The sequence below is a fragment of the Corvus brachyrhynchos genome, unplaced genomic scaffold, assembly GCF_000691975.1.
Source record: "Corvus brachyrhynchos isolate BGI_N302 unplaced genomic scaffold, ASM69197v1 scaffold283, whole genome shotgun sequence".
NCBI lineage: Eukaryota > Metazoa > Chordata > Aves > Passeriformes > Corvidae > Corvus > Corvus brachyrhynchos.
Window position 1 is genome coordinate 453,253 of NW_008237409.1, and position 18,423 is coordinate 471,675.

The 18,423-nt window shown below is 44.0% G+C and overlaps 2 protein-coding genes across 4 annotated transcripts in view; one reads left to right on the plus strand and one right to left on the minus strand.

Annotated features, from left to right (window-relative positions):
• The window catches only part of CLUH (clustered mitochondria homolog), a 41,297-nt gene extending 38,615 nt beyond the window's left edge, over positions 1–2,682 (plus strand). For 2 of the 3 annotated variants that reach the window (XM_017730907.1, XM_008631066.2), the window contains exons 25-26: positions 181–254; positions 799–2,682. In XM_017730907.1, coding sequence (XP_017586396.1) covers positions 181–254; positions 799–967 — 243 coding nt within the window. In that variant the 3' untranslated portion in view covers positions 968–2,682. The remainder of the gene's footprint in view (positions 1–180; positions 255–798) is intronic. The other variant, XM_017730908.1, reaches the window with a different exon arrangement.
• A 1,448-nt stretch (positions 2,683–4,130) lies between these two features.
• On the minus strand, positions 4,131–17,929 carry PAFAH1B1 (platelet activating factor acetylhydrolase 1b regulatory subunit 1). The gene is made up of 10 exons (XM_008631067.1): positions 17,720–17,929; positions 17,213–17,297; positions 15,621–15,695; positions 14,572–14,778; positions 13,103–13,271; positions 12,107–12,209; positions 11,162–11,390; positions 9,685–9,786; positions 8,887–9,043; positions 4,131–7,651 (listed from the first exon to the last, which is right to left on the minus strand). Exons 1-10 carry the CDS (start codon positions 17,749–17,751, stop codon positions 7,578–7,580), a joined length of 1,233 nt encoding a protein of 410 aa, XP_008629289.1. The 5' UTR covers positions 17,752–17,929; the 3' UTR covers positions 4,131–7,577.
• Positions 17,930–18,423: the final 494 nt, after the last annotated feature.

The window sequence follows — 18,423 nt, forward strand, 5'->3', positions numbered from 1 at the left end:
AGCAGGAGGCTCCCTTAGGGACTGGTGGGGAGCTCCAGATTATGCTTTCCAGCTTATGGATATACAGAGGTAGATAATGTAAATGATTCAATTTTCTCAGCTGTTGGTAAATGGACGTGCTTAGCACTTGAGTCCTCTCTAGGTTCTGACTCCTAAAACTTTTTTTCCCTTGCAATGTAGTTCACAGCTCCCAGTATGGCCAGTGTCCTGGAACAGCTGAACATTATCAATGGAATTCTCTTCATTCCACTAAGGTACAGTGATTCTTCTGGTTATGCCTTTAGAAATCAAGTCTGTATTGTCTTAGTTTGCAAGAGAGCAGAAACCAGCTCCCCAGCATTTGTTTGTTTTAGCCAAGATCCCAATTCAGGCCCTGGTTAGCATCATCAAGCCACTATAAACAGCAGGACTCTTAAGATTCTTATTTTTTTTAATTATTGTGAATTGTCTTTTAAACTTCTAGTTGAAAATTTGATTGGGATAATGGTGGAAATAGATGACCTGAGTCAAGACTGTGTTGTTCTAAGGCTGTAAATAATCACTGGTGGTAAAATGCAGCAGCAGCAGCTGGAGGCTGCCTGGACATCATCGAGATGAACCCCTGCTCTGCCCCAGCCCACTGAGGGAGCAGATCCTGGTGCCTCTTTTTTCAAACCGAACCAGCAAACTGGGTGTGGCTGAGCTGTGGGGGAGGGAGGTGCAAGGAGTGTTCCCTCTGTTGAACACAACCTTGTCCTGGTGCTTCACCAATCCCACAGCCAGTCTAATGTCTGCTCCCCTCCCTGCTTTCCCCTTCAGCCAAAAAGACTTGGAGAACCTTAAAGCCGAGGTGCAGCGACGCCAGCAGCTCCAGGAAAGCATGAAAAGTGGGGAACAGGTGGAAGCAGAGGACAAAGCTGTGGAGGAGAAAGAGGCTGAGCCGAGCATGCCTTCTGCTGCCATCCCCTTAACACAGAGCTCTGCTTAACGTGTACCTCGCTTTAAAAAAAAAAAAAAGTTTAAACCACCCTTTTCTGAATCTGGCCCAGGGCCTTGGCCGCCCTTGGAGCAGCTCCTCCTTTTTGACAATGTTATTGCACTGGTACAATTAATACACAATGCAAAGAACTAATCTGAGCAATGTAATCTGTCTGCCTGAGCTTGTGTCTGCCATGCGAGGGGAAGTGGCCGGAGGCAGCACAGACCCGTCCTGGCGCGCGGGGCCCTCCTGCCGTGTGTGTGTCCGTGTCGTGTGTGTGCGCAACAGTTATTTCTACTTTGTACATATGAATTCCAAATGAACTGTCTGGAGGAATGTAACATTTCTCAGGTCATTTTTATGTTGACTAAGGACACTGCTTTGCTAAACCAGTACAGAACCAGCCCCATCACTGCTCCGCGTTCTTGTAAAACGTGGATTCCAAGCCAAAAGATTGATTTCCCCCTAGTCGCTATTCAAGACTGTGCTAAGAACAGCCATATTTGTGTCGCTCAGATGACTGAAGCCTGTGACGTGTGGAAGTGGGGGGTGTACAGCATTTTCTACATCAGGATATAGCCATGGGATTCCTTTAACCATTTTTTTCTATGTTTGGTTGGCAGTTTGGCAATTCAGTGGGGTTTTGTAACATTCACATTCTAATTTTCAAGGTAAAGATATAGATATATATAGATATATATATAGATATATATAGATATATATATGATATTCACCGTTCCACCTCTGCTCTGCCTGCAGCTGAGTAACTTGGGATACTGTATCCAAAGAGTGAGGGCTTGATCTTTAAAAAAGCGCACAAACTTCATTGCAGTGGAAACCCCAGTGCCTCAGAGAGGTGGGAATGCAGCAAATGAGGGCTGAGCTAAGGGGAGTGAGGAGGGAATCACAGCCCTATTGGGGGGGGAGGGGGGGAGGAAGATTCAGAAATAAGAGACCTGATGTCATTTGCAACAGCAGCTGTGACACAGAGCTGAGGGCCCTGAACCTGACGGAATCACAACCAGAAAGTACCAGGTTCTGGGGAGGGGATTTAAATAAAAACCGAAGTTCCCTCAGCACCGAAACCTCTGCCAAATACCTTCTTCTCTGGCGTTTTTGCACACTGGTTTTGGGACTGGTGCTGGGAGCTGCCATTGCTGGCAATGGACGGTACTGAAGGGCAAGTGCCACTAAAGAAATCCTCCTGTCCCCTCCCCTCCGGTGCACATCCTGTAGGGTTGTCACTGTCCTCAAGCAGGTGAGATGTGGCTGCTGCAGGCCCTGGGATGCCGACAGAGTTGAATGTCCTGTTTTCCAAGCAGATCAAGCTGTAGAAGAACAGTGGGCTGGCTGCAGCCCCGTGCTGCCGGCGCCCAGCCTCTCCCTCCCTCGCGTTGTCTGTCATGGATCGTGCCCCGTGCTAACCCGCGCTGCTTCTTTTACTGACCCTTGGAGCCAAGTGCTGTTCCTGTGCTCTGTACCCTCGGTTTCCTGTCTGACCTTACAGGTATTTGTAACTCGGGGCTGGGCAGGGGGGAAGGAGGGAGCAGCCTCTGAGGTGTTGGAGGCAACAAAGCAGAGTCTTCACTGCGAAGGAACTTGCTCCTATTTGAAAAATTCTGAATTTCCTGGAAAGCAATCAATAAATGACTACAGTGCATCTTTCCTACAAGATTTTTCTTTTACTAGTGTCTTACAGTCCATTAAAAGCTTTTTAAACTCTTGCAGGTACTTTTTTGGTTTCTTTACTGTTTGGTGCAAAGTGTTGGTAGCAGCACTGGAACCACCACTCCTGTTCCTTTGAGCAGAAGCAAGGGGAGAGAACAGAACCAGGTGACCTGGACACTTTAAAATCTATAAACCAGTACCAGAGTCACAACCCCAGCCCAGAAGGGCCAGAACTCACAACCTCTGCTGTCAGGATCCATTTGTGCTCAGGGAGAGGAGTCACTTTGCCCTCTCATCCCAGGGGTGATGTGGGAGCAGGGGCACAGCTTTGGGGATGGTGTACCCAGGTGAAAGAGCCTGCAACCCAGACCCCTGCATGTGTCACCTCATACTCGACCCATCCACTGAGAAATGTTTCAGTGCCCATCAGTGCTGTATTGGGACTGGAAACAGCTGGTCCAAACCAGGCTCACACCTAAAGAGCTGCTGTCAGAGCAGCACTTACTGCATGAGCAACAACTCACTGAGCTAACGGGGAAATTAAATTCAACTGCCCGTACTGTTCTTGGCAACTCACACCTGAACCTGCTTTGCACTCCCCGTGAGCAGCTCACTGCTTGTGGACATACGAGGCTTTCCTTTCAACCCTCACCCCAAAAACTGCCTCTGTGCCACCCCTTCACCCCAGCTGGGATAGCCCTGGCAGAGCCCAGATTCAGGTTTTTTTCCCAAATGCAAGTGGGTCTCCTCCAAATGTCCATCCCAGGTCTGTTCCCACTGCCAAGTACCACCCTACCAGCTGCTTCCACAGACCTCCGCTGGCAGGAGTGCCCCTTCATTCTCTCCCCACGTCAAGCTCAAGGGCACATCCATGCTCTTCCATTACGAAGATGTGCCCATTCCAGTTCTGGCCACCGACCCATCTCTAAACAGTACTCAAGGCAATTAGGGCCAAATCACAGGGGAAAGTCAAACCAAAGCACACAAGACCCTAATACCAGAACAGATGTTGCCAGAACCACCCAGTGCCTCAGCTTTCCCCTGTGCTGCCTCAAAGCCAAGAGCAATTACTCCGAGGACTCATGGCCGCATTCAACCCCCACCCTCAACAGCTCTTAACACCGAGCGAGGAGCAGTGAAAGGCAGCTCCTGTCAGGGCTGCGGTAAAGAGGTCAACGCAAGGGAAAAATCCAACCAAACCCAACCAGGGGAGGCCTGTGCCACGCACAGGGACAAGGCTCTCCTGCCCACACGTGAGCCCAGCTTAGCCCACCAGAGCATTTCCTGCACCACCTCATTGCACCGGATCAACCAACAAAACCTCTCACTACTCTAGCTGCCATGAACCACCTCAAAACCACTTCCTGCAGCCTCAGGTGAGCACAAGTTAAATTAAAATCAGAGCAAGGGCAAAGCAGGTGGGAGCAAAATCTGAGGGTGAAACACCAATAGCTTTTTTTCAAAATAGTTTTAATTCTTGCATCCAAGGAAACAAAACCACATCTAGTTTTATATGCATTTAATAGTTTACCAATTGGTACAATAAGATTTTTTTAATATGCAGAAAACATGAATAAATTTTGTTTTACACAGTCTGAGAGCAACAAATCTTACTGTAAAACACAGAGCAGTATTATATACATTCCTTTACCGATTTTGCTTTAATTGTGTCAATAGCTTCAGTTAACTCCTACAGCCTGGGAACTGTTCTCTCCAATTGCAACCTCTAACAGCGCTCAAACAAACATCTGACATTTGCCTTCACGTCGATGTCAGGATCGACTCTAAAGCATGAGGATTTTGCTAACTTCTCTTCAGAATGAACTCGGGGAAGCCTGAGGGACAGGCAGGACAGGAAAGCAGCTACTTACATGACACAGTGGAAAGATAAAAAGGCCAGTTAATGCCAGTTGTGACTTGCAAATCCAACGCGACCCCCCCCCGCTCCCCCCCGTCCATCCCACCCCTCTATGCATGTGCTCTTGCTACAGGACTCTCGGTATTGATTTAATACACGGACGTTATATACAGCTGGACACAACAGCTCACTCCAAGGGTGCTTTTCCTTCACTCAACTCAGCATTTGCAATATTCAAATCATTAAAGGATTACCAAGCCACCACTGTCTACAAAAACAAAGTATTTTTCCTTTTAAACAGCTCTCAGGGGAGTCAGGAGCTGTCTAAGAGTGATTTCTCAGGCAGTTCACATGGACAGGAAGAGGCAGGGACCACATGCCCACAGTCCTCACTCACTACCAACCAGGGGTTGTTTTCCTTTCCTCAGTGCCCCGGGCACACATTGGTCACACCACACACAAAAGCAGGACGGGTTTGCTTCACCTTCTAAAGTGCAAGATGGTATAAAACATCAACTTCCAGCTTCTATCTAAACCACAACAAACGTTGCACTTTCTGGCCCGTGTGGCATGGCCCAGGCTAGGCTAAGCCCAGGGATCTGCAGTGGCTCTGCTAACAGGCCAGAGGCGGGTCCTGGCAAGTGCTGCCAGTTTCAGTCAGAAGTGCCAAAGCAGCAGTGAACCTCTCGACCCCTCCAATATGTTTAGTTCATTATTGACCCAGTAACCTCATTGTTGCAGTTCTGATCACAGCAAAGGCACAGCAGGAGCTGACAGAAACAGTGGGGACAGTTCCCCAGCACGTCCCAGAGTGTCCCCCTCACTCCCACACCTGTGGTGTGGCTCCCTTCCAACCAGGGCTTCCGCTTTGGTCCGGTCGGGACCATCCCTGAGATCATTCCCTGCTGCCCCAGAAGGCTCACTCTGCACAGCAGCAGTGTGGAGTCTCACACAGCAGCGATGCTGCTGCCAGCACTGGGGCCAGGTGTCCTGTTCTTTGCTACAGGGAAAAAATGCAGTAGACAACTTCCACATCACAGGTACCTTTAATTTCTCATTCAGGTTTCAGTTATGTACATGAGGGTGGTTTACTTTAGACTTAAATAAAGTTTCTAGGTCCTACCAGGAATTAAACAGATGTTATTACTTTACAGTTGCAGATGCATGGAGGGATTTAAGATGCACTACTTGTGTATCTGGAATTCTCCAATAGGACAAAAAGCAGCAAATTTTTCCAGTCCAAGCAGCTAACGAACAAAACAGACTTTATTCGTGCATGCTTAACTGCAGCAACACACACCGAGAATGACAGAAACCACTGGATTTAAGAGATTAGCCTGGATCTTAAACTGGCTCTGAAAGCCCCCACATCAGAACCCCACTTTCTCCACCGCTTCCCAGAGGATCCCACACCCCAATCCAGCTCTTCCCACACAAAAACAGGTTCTTCTGGGGTGTCTGTGGAAGTTTCCCCCTCACCAGTGCAGTGTGTTCACCCTCCAGCCCACCCTATGCTGGTCAGGGACTCTCAGCTTTAAAAAGGACATTTTAAAAGCCATGGATTAAACCAAAGGAGTAAAATAAAGCATAAATTCACCTGTTAAAACATCGGCCTGGTACTTCATTGTATTGTCAATTTTAAAGGTGATTTTTAAAAAGACCTGGTTAGTTTGATAAGTACTGTAATTCTTGGTTATCTGAAATGGAATCTGTCACAAAAATGCTGATTAAAATATTAATTTATAATACTTTCATTCATTTCAGATCAAAATATGTAACTTTAGGGAAATGCAAATTAAAAATTGTGTACACCAAACAACATAAATACTAATAACTGAGCTGGGCTGGTTTTGCTGATAGGATTTGGGTTTGGTTTTAATGTTTAGCATAATTCCCACAGATGGGTGTGGGTTTTTGTTCATGGCATTTTTCTTTTAGAAACCTGTGTGGATCTGACCTGCCATTGTCAGCTGATTCTCAAGATACTTAGTGCTTCCTTTAAAGCATTTTAATGCTGCAGCCCAAGGTTCTTCTCCACTTGCAAGCCCCAGGACATTTTTATTGGAGCCACATTGCCAAGGTGAGGATCACCTCATTGTCAAAGGGTTTCCAAGGAGGCACTAAGGAAACCAAGAAACTTTTGTATACCCCAATTTCCTGCCAGTGAATGAGGGAAGTGTCCTTTGATCCTGCTGTGTAATAGGAATTGCACATCTCTAACAAACATGGAAAGCTAACAGCAAGTTGGACCATGGCAGTCATTTGGGAGAGGAAGCTCTACTGGAAACTGGATCACTAAACTCTAGTGGGACGGACAACTCCTCCTGGAAGTTTGTCTAGCATAAAAAAAACCAAACAAAAAAACCATTTAAACTTAGTTTAACAGCACAGCTTAACCATTGAATGACCAAATAAAAAATAAATACATTTATCACACCAGCTGCGACTAAGATTTGTTGTCTTATTTCAGGTTTACAGTCAGTTCTATAAATATACCAACCCTTGCGTGATAGGAGGCCAAAACAAGTGTTTTCTGTTGATTTGGCAAATGTTTCATGACAAATATTCCAGAGTTTAATTAATTTCCATTAATTACATATAAGGTTCAGAAGATTCTGAATTGCAGCCTTATTATCTAGTATTCTTAGAGAAGATTTATTAAGCACACTTAAGTGATGTTACATAGATACACATTTCTGAAAGAGCCCTACAAAACTTTTCCCAAATGAGGTCACCAATTCAGGCACCAACAGACAGCAGAAAGAAAAACAGGTATAATTATCCGACATAACGACACTGTCAACTATTCAGTTAAGTGCCCTATTCCAATCATCCCACTTCTGCCTTCTCAGGTCTGATGTGACCAATGCCAGCCCATGTTCTTAAACCTATGGTACTTCTAGACAACGTATGTAAATTTACAGTATACAATTTGGATTCACCATGCATGAATACTTTGTGTGTAACATTTAATAAGCTCAATCTACATCCAGAATAATTTACATGAAAGGACAATATTTATTTAAACAGAGCTCAATGGGTAACCATGGTATCTGAGTGCATCCAGAGGAAAAGGGGTCACTGTGAACTCCATCAGCGGCACTCCCACACTTTTACTGTTTGATCTACACTCCCAGTCACCACGTACGGGGCTGTCTTGTGGAAATCTGCCAGGAGACAAAAGCTCACGTTACCAATGAACCCAGAATTTCAGCATTTCCTACTCTCACTGAATGGCACTGCTTTTTCAAAACAATTCTACCAGCTCAAAGGCTAAATTCCAAAGCTCCTGGCTGTACTTTTGTAGCCAAATTCTCTCATGCTGTAATATTGTAGAGCATGAAAATCTACCTTCAATTCATCTACAAAGGAACTTTTATGGAAAAGAAATCAGGAAGACTTACAAAACATCTCACACAGATAAAACCCTTCAATGCCACCAGGAGACAGAACTTCATGTATTTAATAAGAGGTGTCCAAGAATGAGGGAACTCGACTTTTTGCTGTAGATAGTACAGTCTGTGAATCTATATTTAAAAATGTACCGTGTACTGTTCTTCAGGAGATCCCCAAATATTTGGCATACACAAATCAATTTGGGGCTGGCTCAGAGACAGGATGGGGAAGTTCCACCAAGAGGAATCAGTCTCACCGTAGGAAGAGGGGTCAGCAAAGCCAGCTGTAACTGAGGTAGCCCATTCCAGGGTTAACCAGGCCCTGCTCCGGGTCTGATGTTCTTCAACTCTCACTCTTTCTCCTCAGCCATTTCAGGGGGAAGCTAAAGCCTGCATTTAATTAGCCCTGCCAGTTTGGTCAGGGAACTCCAGAAGCCAACTCCAGGCTCCTTGCTCCAAACTCACACAGCTTTGCTGAAGGAGCAATAGACTGCCAGAGGAACACAGAGAACAAAAACAATGGAGGAGACTCCAGAGCAAAGCCCAGCCTTGCTGAACAAGGAGTGGTTGGTTTGTTCTGGCCTTGCCAGAGCAGGGGGGAACTAACATCTCCCAAGATCTGGACATTCCTGGTTGGTGTTACCAGGAATTCAAAGTAACTCTTTTCTGACTGTTGTGCACACCCTTCTTGTTTTCCTTTTGCTAGGCAAGCACTGACACTAGAGCACTTCCCAGATGCCTGCATCCTCTGGTGACAAGTTCCAGAACTCCCTGTCAGTTAATGGCCTTAACCATGTGCAACACTGGCAGCAGAAGTGGAAAAATCCAGCACGCTCCAACTCTACAACTCACATGAGTGGGGGGGTTTGACTAGAAACTGGAGTTAACTTCTAGTTCATTTCTTGTACATAGAGAGCATAAGGTGCCACTAGAGCCTGAATGCCAGCCTGATGCTCAGCTGCAGCCGGTGAGGAAGCAGCAGCTCTGGCACGGGGAGCAATACGTACCCAAAGAGGTAACAAAGTGTTCGTGCGCGTTGAGGGTTTTCATGCATCGCTTGTTCTTGAAGTCCCAGACACGGAGAGTCTTGTCATCAGCACAGCTCAAAATAAACTTTCCCCCAGAATGGAACAGGACGCCACGTACCCAGTTATCATGGCCCACCTTGTGCACAAGGAGAGATCAGTGAGCAGGTGCAGGCTGTGAGCTGAGCATCCCACACCTCACACTATGGCACACTGAGGGACCCCTGCCTGGCTCCGCAAGGACAGCCTTGAGCTCCTGAAACCCGTCAGAACTCACAGCTTATCTCCAGTTTCTATTATTACACCTCTATCAGTTCTCCCAACAATGCAAGTTCCTGTCCTTGAAGGCAAACAAACAGCAGTCCTCATGTGATCTGCACCAATTCTGCTCTCCACCCCCAGCACCACCACCCAGTCCAGCCAGAATCTGAGCTGTGAACAGCAGGCTATGGCCCACGGGAAGTCCCACACGAGGGAACAACATGACATTTCACAGAAGACAAAATTCAGATCATTACAAGCATTTCTGTAAACCAACCAAGCTACTCATTACAGAACCTACACCACAGTACTGCATTCACACTATGGTTGTAGAGATTCTCAGTAATTCTTAGCAACAACAAGATCTGAACTATAGAAGCAATTAAAACTGTATTTCTAGCATTTGTATTATGACAACTCTGGTTTCTCTTGAAAACATGACATGCAAGATAATGCACTCCATTAAAACTGGTTGTACATATGCAGCTATGACTGCCAGAAAAACACCAATGGACTTACAAGTGTCATAAGGCACATGCCAGTGCTAATGTCCCACATCTTAATGGTCTTGTCTCTGGATCCAGACAGCAGAAAAGGCCCAGGCTTGCCACTCTTCTTAGTCTACAGAAAGTTATGGTATACATAAGATGGAAGCGGGTAGAGGAGAAACAAAGCCGGTCCCTTCCCAGTGATATTGCCGAGTACCAAAATCAGATCATACGATAGCTTACAGTGAGTAAATCCACACTGACAAAGCTGGGCCACAGGCATTGGTACTAATGCTAAGAGAATTAAACAATCTGTTACAAGAAATGGTTGTTTGTCCTGCTGATTCCACAAGCCAAGTAACGCTCTGAATAAACACTTGCCTACTGCAAGACATCCTCTGCTAGCAGTAGACAGCTCAAGTGCCACATCTCAGGATTAACGAGGATGCAGCTCACACATACCTTTGTGCTCACGTTCTTCAAAAAATGCAATGAAGCAGGGTTAGGAATTTCTGAAAACTTCCTACTCTGAAGTGATTTCTGTGTGTGCCCATGCACGGCGTGACCGCTGGCCAAGCTCCCACCTGCCCCAGGCGCTCCCGTGCGGGCTGTGCCCGATCCCACCGGCAGGGGGCAGGGGAGGCACCACCGCAGAGCCCGCCCGGCCACAGGAAGGGACACACGGAATTTTCGTTTTAATTACTTATAATTGAAAGATTAGAAGGATCTTTTAATGATTCAAGTAAAACTTGACTGAAATAATCTGTAAAAGCCATCACTAGACAAGTCCCTATGTTCAGTGTGGCTACTTTTCCCCTGGGGTGTCCATGTCCTTTGGAGGCAGAGAGCAAAACAGCAATGCCGGGTGGGGGGTTTGACTAGAAACTGGAGTTAATTTATAGTTCCTTTCTTCTACACTTTAACATCCTTAGAATGAAATTTATTCTGGCCTTTAGCAAGCCTTTCTTGAGGCTTACTAGAAGAGGCACCTGTGATCACACAATCTGGATTTATTTTAGTTAAGGAATGCTTTCTCCCATCAGTAGCTGTACAGTAAAACACAGCAGCAGTTGCTGCTTGACTCCAGCGCAGTGAACACTGCATCCAAGACAGCTTCATTCTGCATCCCTGACTGGCTCCTTCTCCCCTCTACCTTCCAATTGCTAAGCATCCTTATAATGTTCACATTGTGCCAGAGAAGCTGCTTTACACATTTCTTTGCTACAAGACAGTGGTCCCACTCTCACCTGTCCCTAAACAGCATCTCTCCGCAGTTCTTGTTTCACTAGAGCAAAGGTAGGTCCTACTGATAAACGCAAAAGCTGGATCCTGCGAAGCCAAGATGGGACTTAACTGCATAGCAAGACACTCAGACAAAAGTACTCATACACCTGCTGTACCTGCCAGGCCCTTTGAGCCCCAAGCTCAGTCGCTGTCAGTGCTACACAGAGCACGGACAAAGATCTCCCCATGCATGCTTGTGTAACAGCCCAGGAACGTAACGTTACCTCTGATCCTGTCGCTTCTGATATGGTGGAGTAGGAGCTCTCGGGAGCCCAGGAAATGCACTCTACCACATGCTCATGCTCTCGGAGCTCGGCTTTGCATTCCTTTGTCGCTACCACCCACACGCGCACCGTCTGGTCGTTGGAACAGCTGGCAATCAAGGTGCCGTCCTGGTTGGGCCGCACCATGCGCACCCATTCTCTGTGCCCCGTGAAAGTCTTCACGCAGTAACTGTACAAAAAACCACAGCGGGACTCAACCACCTTTGCAATAACCCACTGCACGTGCTTGGAAATTTGAGGACACTTAACCTACTCTTAGTGGTTAAGATAAAATATTTTAGAGCACACATGTTCATCCTGGCAGGTGAGGGACCATGCCATAAACAGTTTGTGGAAAGGACGCTGACCTGAGAAAGCAGTGATAGCTAAGAGCTAGCAAAAACTTGTTAAGGCAGAAAGCAGGAAACTTGGGGGAAAACAAAACTGACATGACTACTTGAATTAAATAGGTATTTTAAGAACAAGTAGAGATTTACAGGGCACTTAGGTATTAGAGAGACAACTGACAAATTAAACAAGCAAGAAGACAAAAAAAAAAAAAAATCAGGAGACACCTTAATCTGTGTCAAGAAAGGTAGCAGATACTCCCTTTAAACTCATGGTTAACCAGTGAATTTATTTTCCTAATTGGTCATGAGCTAGAGATCTACCCTCATAGCTTCCAGGAAGACAAAAACAGTTAGTTTTAATCAATCAGTATTAACATCTAAACCCCTCTGCCTAATGACTGAGGCAGAATTCTTCAGTGAATTACTCTAAAGGGCACAACATCATTTCTCAATTCAAATAGTGCCTGCTGACATTCAGATTCCTGTGTCCCATTTCTACACACAGTGGTTTCTGCTCGCTTTTGTTCTGGTGCTGTTTGCTCACAAGTGCACTTACCCTGTCTGGACTTCCCACATTTTGATAGTTTTATCCCTTGAGGCAGAAACTATATGATCTCCGTTGGGCATGATGGCTACCGAAGAAACGTTATGATCATGACCTAAAAACAAAATAAAACCTTTATTAAGTGGCACTGGCAGAGTTTTCACAGAGCACACAGGACTTGCTGGTTTTTTTATCTTGGTCAAGTAGCAACAGCAGCAGTGCATGTTTTATGGAATACTCTTTACATGTGAACTTGAGGTTTTATGAAATAATCATCCATATTTTTAAAACCCAATGGTCCAGACACTGAGCATCCTTAAAGGTGCTTTCTGTTTACTGATGCATATCTGTGGGTAGGAGTTTATTTTTTTGAAGTCTCAAACATTCTCTAGTCCTACTCGCCGCTTCTGCAAGATGATACTAAAAGCAAGAAAAAAAGCTTTTACATAAAGACTATAAAAAATATTTGCTGTCAATACTAGAATCTTATAGCTGTGGTTGTTGCACTTTCTCATTTTTCCTATGGCTTTCAAACCCAGTGCAAAGGGAACGTTCCCCTTCATGTGATCAAGCACACGCAGCCAAACCCCGCATGGAGCAGCCACAGCTCCTCTGGCACTGATTGCTCCCTTCCTGCAGCCCTGCATCAGGAACACAGAGGGCTGAAGGAAGGAATCCTTCACTGATTTGAAGGCAGTTTCACTGTCTTGCAAGCATTTAATATTTAAAGCTAAAATCCCTTTAACTGTCATTTTATTTCAGTATCATTAAGGGATGCTTCCCACACCATCATGCACAGTAGATTTGAGATGCTATTTCATTCCATAAACACTACATGTATCCCCTATTTACAGAGCACTCAAAGCATCAAATTATGTCCCCCCTTTTTCTTTTGGAAAATACTCTGGTCTATAACCCCTTTCCACATCAGCAGTTCTCCTGGATTAAAAAAAAAAAAAAAAACCTCTTCACTTTACAGACTGCTAAATCAATCCCTTTATACCTTACCATGCATAGTTCTGATGCACTCAAAGCCCTGGAAATCCCATAGCTTAATGGTCATATCAGCAGAACAGGAGGCCAAGAGTTTGCCAGTGTGGTCAAAGGAAATATCTTGCACAGAGTCTGTGTGCCCCTTCAGGGTTCGCTCAAAGTCTCCTGTCTCATAATCCCACACCTGACAAGTGAACAGACAAACTGTTAGCAGCAGCCCATTACTCTTTGTATTCTCCAGCCTCACATTTGCACTCTGCAGGCCAGTCTGGCACCCTGTTCAATAATTAATCGAGCAAGAGACAGACAGCCCTAAAAATCTTAACAGCAGAGAAAAATAAACTTCTTTTTATGTGATTTTGTTACTTATAAATTAACTGAATTCATGCATTTTGAAAACTGTTTTTCAGCTAACTTTAAGCATTATAAACCCAGCAGGAGAACAAGTTTCATTGTATCTGGAAGTCTTGACACCCAATGCCCTTAAAGAAGGAAGATCAATTCAGAAAATACTTGACAGAACAAATCCACTTCGTACAGACCATTTTCCTCCATCCATTTCTGTGCCAGCTGCCTAACTTCAGCAATACAGCCCACTTCCAATAACAGGGAAAGGATCATCTTTAATATCGCACTCACCTTTCCCAAGCTTTACTGTGGCTCCAGAATTTACCTGCTTGCTTCAGAACCAACCAGCAAATATTCTGCATACCACAGAGAATACTCAGAATGCTTTGGGTTAAGGCTGATAATCCAAACCCCTCTGAAGAGTCTGATACACATTCAGACATTCACAGATTACAGAACTGCTCAAGTTAAACAAACGTTTGCTGTTAATAACTGCAAGACAGCTTGAAGTCCCATTCTCACATCCTAATTAAGTCAGTCTCCTATCATCTAACCACAAAGCTTTTAAAACTAAACTGGCTCCTACAGATTTTATTGTGTCTCTCTCAAGCACAAAATTGGACAATTAATTTAAAATTATATTCTAAACAAAAAACAAAGCATCAAAAAACACCCAACAAAGAATCCACTATCCCAATAGATTGCAATCATTGGGATGGCAATAGTCAAATGGAGCTACACAGCTAGACTTCAAGAATAAGGAAGTTCATCCAGAGTACCCCTAAGAGAGGGAAAACAAAACTGACTGGGGCCATCCATAACATCCAGAACACTTGGAGCTGTCACTGTTCCAGCTGACCCTGTCTGTCTGCTGCAGAAACAGGTTAAATGTCTCTAAATCCACAGCTTCATTATTTTTAACTCAACCCAAAGGATAGTAAAATACTCCGAGACATTAAATGGACCAGCATAAAACTAAAATCTGTAGATTACACACGGCATCACACTGGAAAGATCTGTCCCTCAAGAGGCTGAAGCAGAACCAGGAAGAACAAACCTTCCACCAGTTCAACATGTCCAGCCTGAAGCACTGATGTCACCTATTCCACAGCCAACTGTCTGGAGCACACACATACCTTTATTGTGGCATCCTCTGAAGCAGAGACCATAACACTGAAAACTGGATGGAAAATGACTCGAGTGACAGGACTCCTGTGCCCACTCAACGCATACTTCTCTGGAGGACGAGGAATCCACTCCTTAGGGTCTCGTTTCTGACCAAGAGGTCCACCTGATGTAAATTCTTCCTTAGCTTCATTCAGCTTCGATTCTAATTCCATTACCTAAGTGTATGAATTTTAAAGAGATCTTTCATCTCCAGTTTTATACAAGATCTAATTCACCTTCTTGCATTAGTAATCCAAGTAAAAACTGACTCCTAAATTCACAGGCATGGACCAAAACTGATTACCAATATTCAGTAGCACTGGTTTTAAAAATCAAACCTAAATTAATCATTTATAGTTTATTCTTTAATAATTTATAGTTAATTCTTAATAATTTAATCATTAATCATTAATTATTTTCAAATTCCCAAATATTTTCACAGGAAAAAAAAAGTTCTACAAAATTCCCTTCACTCACACACTGTACAAATACATCTGAATTACTATTGTGCCAAACTACCAAAGAAGGTCGTGCTAACAAAAGGGAATGCTACTGCTGCAGGAATTCCGTGTCCTGCTGGAGCTAGCACACACATTAACCAACAACAGAAACACTGGAGGGCTAATAAATCCTCGTTGTATTAACCTGCACAAGGGATAGGACTTCATTGTTAACACACTGATTTTAGGGGTTTTTTTGCTTTTAATACACTCTTGAGCCACTGAAGCATGACTAAGAAGAGTTTTGTACTCTCCACTTGCAGCACAGTCCCCCACTGGAATGCACTGGAGCTAATGGCTCCTTCCCTCTAGGGCCATGGCCAAAGACAACGGGCAGCACTGATTTTCCCTCCGTTCTAACCCAGCCTGACCCTCTGCACACAGCAATTCCATCTCCCCACTCACCAACTGCCTCAAGGCACCTCCTGCCTCTCCAGCTTCAGGACTGCACATGCATGTTCAGTGCTGACTGCTTTCTGTGCTTTTTATATGTGTACATCCAGCAGATCTCTACTTACCTTCTTTTGTAATCTTATAACAGATGTCCATTTTTTTTCCAGAAGTCCAGCATACTTCTTATCTAACTCTTCATTCTGAGGAGAAGCATTTAAAGAAAGAGGAAGAAAAGCACACAGAAGAACAAACATCAGAGACACAGAAGTGTAACTAAATGCTGCATTTTCTTTCTATTACAAGATTACAGTCTCATGCTACAATAATCCTAAATTAGATGCAGATAACACAGACATCAGAAAATAGCCATGCCATGGCTTACTCCATGGAAGATAAAAGCTCTGAGGACTGGCTACCTTGGTCAGAGACAGATGTTAATCTACTACTATAGGGCACTTGTAAAAGCTGGAGTTATCTGCATGAATAATCCATACAAAAATTAAATCTCTTTGTAGAGATACACATCAATCCTTCCAATTTACTCAAAAAATTTCAGCCTTTACCTTTCTTTTTCCATTTTAGTATAGCCCACTCCAATTCAGATTTTCTTGCATAGAAGTCATGAAACTTTTAGCAACTGCATTTTCTCTTTCACTCAGGACCATCTAACCTATTTAGATTGCTTTCCTAAGCTTTGGGAAGAGGAGACTAAATTAGGTTGATAGATAAGGCAGATAGGGCAATGACACTAGAATTTTCAATTATAAGTATAGTGTTTCAATTTGTCATTTCTACTTATTTATTCAATACTAGTAGCAAATTGGAGAAATTAAGTCAAATTTTAACCAAGCATTTTGGAAAAAGAACAATGCAAGATATGTAATAAAGAAAAGGCAAGGATTTATCCAGAGGATTTATCCAGCACACAGAAGTTTATTACTTGATCCAGCTGTAGCCATATAAAATGCACACCTCCTATGCTAATAGGTGGCAAAGTTAAAAATTATACCAAATCATCTGTGACAAAGGCAAATCAACAGAATGAAGTTGAAAGAAATGACTGGTCTGAGTCATTGGCATCTGTACAGTCTAAGCAAACAGAGCTGCTTACCAGAGCTGGTCACACAATCACAGAATCACAGACTGGTTTGGGCTGGAAGGGACCTAGAATCTCATTTTGTTCTACACCCCTGCCATGGTGGGGGACACCTTCCACTAACTGCTCCAAGCCCCATCCAACCTGGCCTTACTGGATGATGAACTCCTGTGAACTGTTTCAGCCTGCCCTCGTACTACTTGGTTACCCAAGAGACCCAACAACAGACTAAGGCAATGACTTAACTCCTGACCCACCTCAAATCTCAAAAGAATCTTCCAACATTGGCTCTGTATGATAAAGCAGAGGACGAAAGTAATCCAGTTTTGTCTTCCTGTTTCTTAAAGATTCCCACTGAAGTCAGTCTCCAAAGCTGCACAGTCTCAGACCATTTCAAATCTGGTTATAAAACCATTTGCTCAGAAATGGTCAACTCGCCCAACGATTACTTTTCCCTTTTCTGGCAAGGCAATAAGCTGTGTGAGTTCATCACCTCCAGTTCTGAAACTGTCTGAGCTAACAGGCAGGTAGTAGACACACAGGTTCAGAACAGATCCAAGTGCCATAAAACTGACAGACTTGTACATTAAAATATAGACGAAGAATCTTGTTTGAACTCACCACATCTAATTCAGCTTCCTTTTTAAAAACCGAATATGCCTCCTCATAGCCATTGGAACGGAGGTAATCTGCTATCGCTCGATTTCTACAAAGCAACATTTTAAATACAATTTAAGGAATCAAAGAAAGATTGTCATCACAACATAGCGCATTCTGATCAGATCCTTGTCTACGTTCCAAAGTAAAAGAGCAAAAAATTGCCAGACTTTACTCAAGATAAATGTAGAATTCACGGATTGCAGCTTATATTGCAATGTGCTTACTGCAAATTGAAGAATCCATTTTTTATGCCATCAGTAATCTTGAAATTATATTTTCATCATTTCCCAATTCTAGTTTCAAATACCAGCAGTTCTATCAAAAATAAAGAGTAGAGAGATCCAAACCACAACACACAGTACTTAAAGGGCATATGAACAAGAACCACTCTAAAATCTATTTGGAAACAAATGCTAATAATTTAAGCTTAATGAAAATGCAACACGAACTTAAAAACTGATTCCTTACAGTTCATCTCGTTGCCTTTGTGACAGCACCATGGTGGCTGAGATGTCAGGTTAACGTGATCGAGCAGTGGCTTCTCCTCAAGAGCTAAAGTCTTGGGAACCCAGGATCCACAATTCAGTCTGCCACAGTGGCTTAAATCACAAGTATTTCTCCAGATGTGAAATCCAATAGGAAATCCAGAGGCATTCAACACAGAAGATTCAATCCATCTACAAGGAGGAGAAAGAAACATCATTTGTTTCATTGAAACAAGCATTCCTCTGGCAGCTTTCTTAGATTTATCCAAACAGCATCTTTAAAGACTCCGGCTCTACCCCAGCATGGGGCCCTTGCAGCTACAGTGCTGCACAACTATAGCACACAAATGACTTCTCCCACTCCAGTACCACCACCTGAGGAAGTTCCGAAGAGGCATGGATTAACAGACAATACTGGTTTTCTTTTCAGTCATGTGTTGATGCAGTTTACCTATAGCTAATATTTCATCTTGCCCACATTTAGGGCACAGCAAATTTTTAAACAGTTCTTCAATCTTACCAGAGTGGCACCATTACCACGGGGAGAGCTGCCACAGGCCCGTTACTGCAGCTGGGCTCAGGGAATGGTGTGATCACAACACCTCTGGCAACGCCAGCCAATTCGGGATACGGCTGGAACCCAACATGCTTGAGATAGTTGGGTGCAGCCGAGCTGTGCCTTTGCAA